Source organism: Drosophila grimshawi, unplaced genomic scaffold (assembly GCF_018153295.1).
Source record: "Drosophila grimshawi isolate 15287-2541.00 unplaced genomic scaffold, ASM1815329v1 contig_848, whole genome shotgun sequence".
NCBI classification, from domain to species: domain Eukaryota; kingdom Metazoa; phylum Arthropoda; class Insecta; order Diptera; family Drosophilidae; genus Drosophila; species Drosophila grimshawi.
This window is the reverse complement of record NW_025063692.1, coordinates 22,921,747-22,932,372: the sequence shown is the minus strand read 5'-3', so window position 1 is coordinate 22,932,372 and position 10,626 is coordinate 22,921,747. Positions and strand designations below refer to the sequence as shown.

At 41.3% G+C, this 10,626-nt stretch overlaps 1 protein-coding gene across 1 annotated transcript in view; it reads right to left on the bottom strand.

Annotated features, from left to right (window-relative positions):
- Window positions 1-2,928: 2,928 nt before the first annotated feature.
- LOC6565425 (netrin-B) overlaps window positions 2,929-10,626 on the bottom strand; it is a 60,593-nt gene continuing 52,895 nt past the window's right edge. The window contains exons 2-7 of the mRNA XM_032738088.1: window positions 4,816-5,004; window positions 4,471-4,620; window positions 4,291-4,401; window positions 3,653-3,718; window positions 3,349-3,580; window positions 2,929-3,238 (exon numbers count right to left, since the gene is read on the bottom strand). Coding sequence (XP_032593979.1) covers window positions 3,097-3,238; window positions 3,349-3,580; window positions 3,653-3,718; window positions 4,291-4,401; window positions 4,471-4,620; window positions 4,816-5,004 — 890 coding nt within the window. The 3' untranslated portion in view covers window positions 2,929-3,096. The remainder of the gene's footprint in view (window positions 3,239-3,348; window positions 3,581-3,652; window positions 3,719-4,290; window positions 4,402-4,470; window positions 4,621-4,815; window positions 5,005-10,626) is intronic.

The window sequence follows — 10,626 nt, the reverse complement described above, 5'->3', positions numbered from 1 at the left end:
TTTATAAATGTATGTAAGTGTATATATAAATGAAAATAAATAAACGGCTTGACATATCAACTAATGACTAATTTGGTTATGTTTGTGTCTCAGTTTTTAAGTACTTTTTAGAGTGTGTTTTTTATATTTTATTTTATATTTTTTTATATATTTTTTTATATATTTTTTTTGTCTCTTTTTGTGGAGTTTGTTGATGCTTAACGCGGAAACGGAAGTCAATTTGTCAGCTTTGGGGCACAGAAATCTTAGATATGTGTAGTGTGTGTATGTGTTTGTGTGTATGTATGTATGCCAAATGCTAGCCTTCAAGTTGTGGTCTGTGTGTGTATGTGTGTGTGTGTGTGTGTGTAGATGACTGGGCCTGACTTTTCGCGCTCAACTGGCGCACATCAATTTATATGCTAATGGCGCCTGCAAGTTATTTAAAATACATATGACACGCAGCCAGTCAACGTAGCGTTAAATGAAAAGGCCGCAAAAAAAAGTTTAATATAAAATAAAATAAAACAAAACAAAATAATAAAAAATACCAATTTATTTAAATACACATAAATGTTCAACAGACACATATGTACGCTGTGCATGTATGCGTGTATAAATGAATATGGGTTTTCATGGTCGCAGCACGCCCACATCGGCTGGCCACGCCCCTGTCACGGCTTTGCTGGCCCATTCCATTTTCGTCATGCTGACAAAATTCAGTTAACGCAAAAATCTCATTTAAATATGCATGAAGGCAGCCACAGTCGCGACCGACCCGCAATTGAATTTCTCTTTCATTTTTTTTACGTCTGTTGTTTTTATTGCATTTAACTTGCTGCAGGATACCTAGCATTCTCTCTCTCTCTCTCTCTGTGTGTGTGTGTGTGTGTGTTGATGACGCATTGTTTCCGAGCCATGTCATCGGCTAATTATGCGGCCCAGTCGTAACATACAAATCTCAGCTTAAAGCTCCACACGCAGCTTGTTAACTGTTCAGTCGATCAGCTGTCCAGTTGAACAGTTGAACAGTTGAACAGTTGAACAGTTGCTGCTGCTGCTGGAGGTATGTATAATAATATATCATGGTCACGGTCGCCGACTGAGTATGGGGCAATGACAAAAGCCCACAGACACGCAGCTGACTGATGGCAGCGAGTGGAACTGGTACTGAACCCACCCGTGGCAGGGGGGAAGGTGGGGTGGGGGGGTTAGCGGGCACAACACTGAATGAGACTGTTGTGCAGAACATGAAAATAAATTCATTAAAGCATTTATCAAGTTCGACACTTGCTGTCATATATCATGTTACATTTGGAGCTCCAGCATGTTTAATCCACGGCCCCCAGTCAAATAAATGTGCATAAGCCAACAAATATGTACAAACAAACATGCCACATATATGTATATACAGCAAATGTAGCTCTGTAGATGCATACAAAGGGCAGAGGTACAAATGGAAGAGTGGGTGAGGGGGCGAAGCGGGGGCAGGGGCAGCGGCAGGGGTAACAGATCACTGTGCAGCCTACGAAGCGCTTTTTTGTTTGTTGTTGTTGTTTAATTTGTGTAACGTGTTTCTTGTTATTGCGCGATGTTGGTTTGGCTGTCAAGTTAAAACAAACAAAAAAAAAAAAACGAGCTCGTTGACCACAGTTTGCACTGGATGACGTGCACCGCACGAGTTTTCACTGTATCTGCTGAGCGATTTGAAGATTTTCGAATGGTAGAGCAATAACAAGTCTTTAAATTTTTTGAGCTCGACGCCCTTCGCCACGCCCCTGCCGCCTGCACAGCAAACCACTCAATTTTGGTTGGGCCGTTTTTTTTTTGTTGTTTTTTTTTTGATTCAACTGATTTGCATGCATAATTCAAATTGAAAATTAAATTCAAATAAATGTGTTTTAAATTAATTTCTTCTGCTGCCGGCGTATCGATGTTGCTGCTGCTGTTCGTTTGTTTGCCTTTATTTATATTTTTATGATTTCTTTTTATCCCTTAAACAAATTGTTATGCAAAAGCGCGTGAAAATCAACTAACAAATGAATATAAACATCTGCATAATTAACTGCCCAACTGTTTACATACATTTAAAAAATGCAGCTCGACCGAAGAGCAACAATAATCATAAAATGAATGTTAAACTGGTAAATCGAGTGGCAGACTTCGACCGAGAAACTGTAGGCGACCAAAATTGATGCACATATGCGGAAAAACATACGGCAAATATATTAAAAATACGATTTGCGAAAAACGCTAGAACTGTGCTGAATGCGATACGCAAAGCCATATCAAACGAAACAAAAAATGAATTGAAGAAAGTAACGTGTGACCAGCAAATGGCTTTAAGACAACTGGGCACAGGGCTAAGATGGAAAATTTGGCAGAAATATGTGGAAGAAAAAGGAAAATGCAACTGTAAACTGGAAAAATGAAGACACCCAAATTATGTGCCAACTAGAAATGTTCAAAATTATTATTATGAATACCCCTATGCCAGGGCCCGCCCAAAGTGAAGTTCTTTTGCTTGTTTATGACATGTTGACTATGCCTGAGTCTGCGTCTCGTGTCGCGCTTTTCTGTTGTTTGGCACACGCAACATTGTCATTAAACCATTAAACATTCAACATGCAACTGTTTTCGCACCTATTTCAAACTTATATCTTTTTTTTCGTTTCTTTCGTTTGGCCTGCACAACAGTTATTTACACACACACACTCAAAAAAAAAACACAGTTTGAATTGCAATTAGCTTTTGGCCAGCTGTGGTTATTGTTCTTATCCCGTGTTGTGTAGTGTTTGTGTGTTGTAGACTAGAATGCCGCTGAGTAGCTTAACTAGAGAATTTCGGGTGTTTTTTTGATTTGGGGAGACTTCGCTTTTGTATGAGTATAATATGTATAGTTGAAATTATATATATATATGTATGTATATATATATATATATATATGTGTGTAGGTGTGTGTGTGTGTGTGTGTGTGTGTGTTAGTGTGATTAATTATAGCATGATGCCGAAAAAGGTCAGAAACTTGAGTAAACTGTACAATTTATACAAAAACCGATACCTAGCCAAGTGTATGAAATTGAAATCCGCTCTGACATATTCCGTTTCCGGTTCGATTCAACTGCATTTGCGAGCACGACGCTGGAAACGCTTCATGCGTAGCGACCACTCATCCTTCCACTCCAATACGACGGAGCTGGGTCCAATAGCCAGATAGCCCGGCGCTGCCTCCGAGTCACGTCCGAGTATTAGATACGATCTGCAAAGTAAACAGATATGCGAGAACAAGTCGAAAGAGGTGAATGAGAATCAAGGCATCAGACATTGAATGGAATCAGTGGCAGAGTGTGTGGATTGAGCGGTACTCACTTGTTCAGCTTGATTTTGGGGCACTGGCACTCGATGCTCTTGCGTGGCACAAGCAGCATCATGTTGCCACGCCCCAGCAGCGAGCTGGTCGTTCCCGACATTGGATTCCGCTTGAAAATTGTCTGTATGTTTATCTCGTATTTGTAGATCTCGTTCTGTCGCTCAATCGAGAACTTCTCAGTGCTAATGTCCTGAGAGGCGCGATCGTGACCGATTACCTTTGCCAGCAAAGCTGTTGGAGAATCGAAAATAAGTTCAACTCTATCGCATATCAACTTTGAGTTGACTTAGTAAGCATACGCACCGTAGTCCTCCATGCAAAACTTGTTCAGATTGAGTTTCTTGGGACTGGCCTTGCACTTGCCGCAATCTAAAATGGAATATAATTCATACATACCGCTCATCAATATTGGTTAAATATTATCTGAAGCACTATTTAATGCCTATTTATGAAATTGCATCTATTTACTTCTCGATTTTTACTAAACCTAAACTAAAATTAGTTCAAAATGATTACAACCTGAGTAAAAAGCAGATTGGACTGTTCTAGTCGAGAGACTGTAAAACAAATCCAAAGTCTCTAGTTCTAAGTCTGCTCTGTTTTATGCATACACTTGCAGCATTTTAATATTCAATTTTTCGCATTATTAAAGGGTTCAGGGTATCATAAACCTCGAATAGATGATTATTGTGTGTCATTTATTTTATTTCGCTTCCAAATAAATCTTATATTTTTCTATAATTACTTTTCCTGCGTGGTTGGCAGGAAAATAAACATGAATATTTTGCATTTTGAAAATGTTTAAAAACGGTTCAAATTAGTTCGTCTCTTGTCACTTTCTAAACAACAATGTTGCCATAATTTATCACACGCGAGTCGCAGCTTCAAACTCGCTAATCGCAGCTTGTAGTTCGCTACTTGCTGCTACTTGTGGCACTTACACTTTTTCATTTCTTCGGCCTGCGAGCCAGCGCCATCCTTATAGTCACCAGTTCCTCCTCCACCGCCGCCGGCGCTTTCCGCTTGGATCATGTTCGCATTTGTGGGCACTTCTGTTAATTGCAAATGTAAGCAAATGAATGTGAAACAGTTTGGAGAAGAGAAGACGAGCGAACACTTACTTATGCAGGGCGCCACATGGGAGCGCGTCTGTTGATAGCCGCGTGCACAACGATTGCAGGTCAGGCCGGTGACGCCCTCCTTGCAGGGGCACTGACCACTCAGATGATTGCAGGTCTTGCCAGTGGAACCTACAGGATGACAGTCGCAGCCTGCATACATATCAAATAACAAATGGAGAGAGAGAGAGAGAGACAGAGAGAGAGAGAGAGAGAGAGGGGGGGAGTGAGAGTCCATCATTAGAGACATGTGTCCAGTTGACAGTTAGCTGTTGTCCGCTGATTGATGACCGGAGCCAACAGCCTGCGGTAAGCTTTGCCAGGATAAACAGCTTCACATTCACTTACGTTTGCAGACTTTGCGATGATTGGGCGGCTTGGTGGCATCCCGATAGTAGCCCTCACGGCAATAGTGACAGTACCGTCCGGTCGTATCGTGCTGACAGTTGTAGCAAACGCCGCCGGAGACACGACCCGACAGCTTGTACAGCTCCAGATTGAAGCGGCAGCGTCGGGCATGCCCATTGCACTGGCACACTGAAACAAGGGTAAAGAAAGTCATTCATTAATATGTACATCAACTATAAATAATTCAATTAAAGTAGATCACTTAGTTCAACATCTTATTAAAGGAAAATTTGACTTAAAACCAAAATAATATAATTGTTAGCTTTACTTCTTGATTTAGATTCACTGTATTGAATTTAAAATTAAGTTTTAATTTATCCGTCCCGTGCTGAGGAAGTACTACAACTTAAATTAAATACAGTTTCCGGCATTATCACTATCATCTTTCTATTTCATTGTTTTTGTATTCATTAATATGTTTTTTTTTTCTTCTTTGATTTTGCTTATTTGTTTTGTAAAAGTTACTCAAATTATTGCACAGGCCTCAAAATTATATTCACTGGAAATCTTATTATATTTGATTATATTTTGTATAATTTACTAAAATAATTTTACCACTTCAGTTCGTTCTGCTAAACAGTAGCTAAGCTGCTGATGAATTTTCATTGATTCAACTTTAAGATCTTATCGCTTAAGGCTCTTTACGCTTCGGCTGCGTCAAGGAAACCTTCGCAAGGAGCTTGCTCCCTTCAGTTTGTCAGCTCGTTGTTGCTGTTTGGGACAGCATAGAATCCTAATCATTTAATGGTGCCGGCTTCTCGCTTCTCGTTTCTCGCTTCTCGCACATTTCATAAATAATTAATAATCATAAATATTTTTACGTGCTTTACTTTTCTTTGGTACAGGTTTGAGGGGCTGCTGCTGAAGCCAGTGTTTCTGTCCCTGTCCGGTTATGATTGATTGTTGGCTGGTGGGGTTGATTGATGAAACTGCAGACTAACTACAATGCGGATGGTGCGTCCAAGAATTGGAATTGGCTAGGAGCGGTGAGTAGAGTGGGGAGGACATTGTTGCCACCTGCCTTTCGCCTGCTGCGATTTTTATTGATTTTCTGACCAGCTGACCCAGGCCCATGCAGCGTGTCCTGGTCTAGCTAACTGCTGACGGTCGGCAACCTTAGCGTCAGTCAGCGTAATACTGGTTTAATTAGTTGGCCAATATCATAAAATAATTTTTAGCAACTAATTGGCAGTACTTGACTGCAATTTATGTGCATAGCGAACGTTCTCTGAACGGTTCCACTTGCCCCCGGTGGTGGCGAGGCATTAAGCGTGATTTATACAACGCAGCTCATATAGAGACAGACAGACTGGGATACAGTGCGACAGACAGACAGTCAGACAGACAGGCAGTAAGACGGACATAGCCACCATCTACATACGTATGTGTGAGGCGGATGCCCACGCAGATCGACTTCGACTTGCACACGCATGAGCGCCTGCTTTGTGAGCTGGTAACCAACCGGGCAGCAGAAGGCAAGGAGAGGACGCAGAACAGTGGGAATTGGGATGAGGATTGGAGCACAAAAGTGTCCCTTGAATGCGCCGTAGATGTGGTTGTGGCTTCAGCGCCGGCTCCGGCTCCGGCTCCGGCTCCGGCACTGGGCTGGGCTGCTGCGACTATTGTGATGGTTGTTGCCTCATAATTTTCATATCTTATGTCTGCATCATCGACCACGACGACGACGATGATGATGATGTGGCTGACAACAATGGATACGCGTCGGTCATAAGCGAGGGGACGAATGCACAACGTGGGCGGCCGTTCGCTTATTTGGCAAATAACAACAATAGCGAACAACAATGGGCAACAGCGCGGCAAGCAGCAAGCAGCAAGCAGCAAGTAATGATGCCACCAATGCCCAACGCATCCGGGATACTTATCGACGACTTTGTCCTTGCTGCCTGTGGCCAGCTGTCTCTCTCTCTCTCTCTCTCCCTCTCTCTCTCTCTCTCTCTTTTGGTCGTCGACAATCAAATGTCAACTGCTGCCTCCAATCCAACTATCCCATCCCCTCCGCTCCCATCTCACTCACTCTCTGCATCTTCACATCATTGTCGTTATCGTTGCACAAATTAAAATGAATTTTATTTCAACTTGACACTCGCCGAGTCTTTGGCCCGAGCCGTTATATCAGCTATGTGAGGCGGCTGGGAAACGAGTATGGGATACACAACGATATAAATCGCATGAAGAGATCACTTAGTTATGTCATTTAAAAAAATGGTGAAAGTTGCACCGAAAGCTGGAGAAATGAAGTCATTCACTATGCATGTTAAGTTCAAAATGTCAGAATGAAAGATTAAACAAATGAAAGACTTAACAAATTTCCTAAGGCATTTAGAAAGCTTTCGGTTTTTTCTTTCCAAATCTCATTATTTTAAAGAATTTATATTATATTATTATTAAAATTGAAAAAATCATTAAGAAATTATTATTAATACTAATAATAATAGTAATAAAAATATTCTAATAATGAAGTAAGATTGTAAATATTATAAGAATGAAATAAAAATAAATTTGTAAAATTTGTCAATTTGAAGAAATTGGCAAACGACAAACTTTTTCCATTAGGCTTAAGTTAGAGCATTTTAGAGTCGATAGGAATGATTGATATGGAACTGTAGCAGGCGCAAGTATAAGCTGAATGGGGGCAATAATGATAATAAGACAGCTAGACTGTCCAGCACACTTGGGGCACATATCAGTTATTGCCATTGAGACACACATTGTAAATGAGTTGTCTTTGTGGCCAGCAATAAGCCTAGTTGAGCTGCTGCCTCATAAATAGCGGAGGGCGGTCTGACGGCCAGCTGATGATGAGCTGAGCAGATGGATGGTGCTTTGGATATTGCAGCTAGTATACACGTATGTATGTAGTGGTAGTCACCGCCTCCAAACCTCAACCCCTCACATTAAATGCTGTTGTGTCGAAGACCCACATAAATTCCATTGGTAGACAATTGGAAAACCAAAACAGTGAAAAACGCCAAAAAAAAAAGCTTAAATCAAACCAAAAAAAAACAACAACGCCATCGAAATATGCGACGCTCTCGACGATTAGCTAAAGTAGCACATAAATTGTTTCTGGGTTGGGTCGTGCTGACGCTGTGTGGGATTAACCGAAGCATGTCGGATTGCAGTCTCCAGTTTACCATCAATATAGTCTGTAGTCTGTGGTTTTTTTTTAATTTTAATTTTATTCAGTATCAAGCCAAATACATACATGTACATGTACATGTGTATGTATGTATAAAGCGACGCACTCAATCAGCCTAATTGGAAACAATAAAACGCATTTTAACGCGAAATTTTCTTTACAGCTCATTTGATTTTCAGCGCGCCAGCTCACAACACTACAGATGTGTATGCCTTTCCACACCACTCCACACCACTCCACTTCACTCCACTAAAGTCTACTTTAGCCCACTCCACTCCAGAGAGATTGCCTCATTACTCATCTACCCATCTACACATCGCCCCAACCACTCATCGATGCATTGACTTGTGGTATTTGGGGGCCCCAAAAGTTATTGCCAACTAGCTGAGAGTTGAGTGAAAAGTTTGCCAGATCATTGGCAAAAGATTTTACATTTCGCATTTCCTATTGCCATTTCCCTAACCCCTCCCCAATAACCAACTAAACAGAAAACTCGCATCTGGCAGGCAATTTTTTGATATATGACTTTCGTGGCGAAAACAAACAAATTTGCAGGCGGGCGAGAAAGAAAAGTTCATAATTTTTGCTGGCTTTTTTAATTAAATGCCAAAGCAGCTCTCGCACCCAAAGTGCGAGTGAAAAACACACACTCAACATGCCCAAAAGAAATGTGCCAAAGAAAAAAACATGTGAAAATCATTTGGCACCATGCGAATGAGTACCAGTACCAGTGCGAGTATGAGTATGAGTATGAGTATGAGTATGAGTGCACCATAGACCAGAGACCAGAGACCCATAGACCGTGGGACTACAACGACAGCATCGACAGATAAGGCGGGCTAAGTTGGAGTCGGGGGAACCGGGGTAACCGGGTGGGCAACAGGGCCAGGCACTGGCACTGGCACTGGCACAGGCACAGGCACAGGGACCGGGATCGTTGCCGTACCGGGGCTGTTCACAAGTTATGCGACCGTTTGTTGTAAACGGCACAAAAATTATGGGCGAAAAGCAAACAGGCCTCGGCAAAGCCTGGCCACCAACTCTATAAACTGGCTACAAAATGTCTACATTTTTATTTTCTTTTCTTTTCGTATGCAAAAAACAAAAAAAAAAGAGAAAAGAAGGCGGCAAAGACTTCAATGCTGGAGTTATGGGCGAGATACTAACAAACAAAAAACAATAAAAAGGTTGAGCAATGGGTGCGGGGTGTATGTGATCGAATCGATCGAGTGGGTTAAACTGGCGCCACAGCCTTATATACATATACAACAACAACAACAACAAAAACATTCATGTGTGTTTAATTAAAGATGCAACACAAAGATTTGCTTAGATTGAAACATTGCAAAGAAAATATAGCTAAGAAGATTGAAGCTGATCGAATGCAATGTTCTCAATTGGTTATTTATTTATTGATATTAAATATAATACAAGTCAGGCGCACAAAGTCAGATTATTAATTTCATAGTCACTGTTTTAAGCTGTACAACAGCATCCTCAAATCAAAATGTATATACGGATAATAGATATATAGAAATATGTATAACAATGCTGTAAAAAGCTCAAGGCATCTAACAGAATTCATAAGGAGTAGCAGCAACATTGACCCAGACAGACACACAGAGTATGTTGACAACAGCATTCTTGCTTGTATGCAGGGCATCTGGCGGTCGTCACTTTCCTTTTTGCGCATAGCCAACGTGAAGTGAAGGCATTTTCCCGAATGGGCGCGGCAGCAACACAATTTTCACTCTTTTCATTTTACACTCACGCCGTAATTTGCACAAACACTTTGACACGCACACACACCCGTACGCCCAGCGAGTGACATAGAAATAAATTTGCCATATCGCCAAGTTTTTCCATTTTGAATACCCCTCTTCGCAGCGAGACGCGCTTTTCTCCTTTGCTATCACAAAGATCCGAATTTGCCTTGCCGGCACAAAATATTCTTTGGCCTGTCGGTATTCTGGCATTTAGAGCTCTCAGCATCAGATTTGTGCTGAGAAATTTAACAGCTCGTCCAGCTCGTAGCCCCATTCACATCCTTGTCGTCCTTAAACTGCCGCCACTTCATTGTGAATGCTGCTTTTGGTTTCAGCTCTGGTTTCTGGCGCTCTTCATCTTAGACTCTGTCTCTGTCTCTGTCTGTCTGTCTGTCTGTCTTTTATTATTATTATTTTTATGTACTCGCATTTTTTTATTTTCCCCAACGACGATTTGCGTGGTTTGTGTATTTTACAATTTGATGTGATTTGAATTTTCAATGATGCCCCATTTCCAGAAAGAGGGGGTAAAGCGCTTGGGTCGAGATTGAGAGAAGCCAAATCAAGTAAATTTCGTATGGCACACGGCGAACCAAAATGGAAAAAAATCAAGCGATGCGTAAAGCCCGTCCTCCGCCCAAAAAGAAGAAAGAAAAAAAATAGAAAAAAAATATGTTCAATGATGACAACGTCGACAATAGACGATGCCTCAAGAGTCACACATATTAACACACACACACACACACACACACACACACAGAGACGCACACACAACATCGATATGTCTTTGGCCAATGATTTCGAATGTGTTGCGACGCATAATTT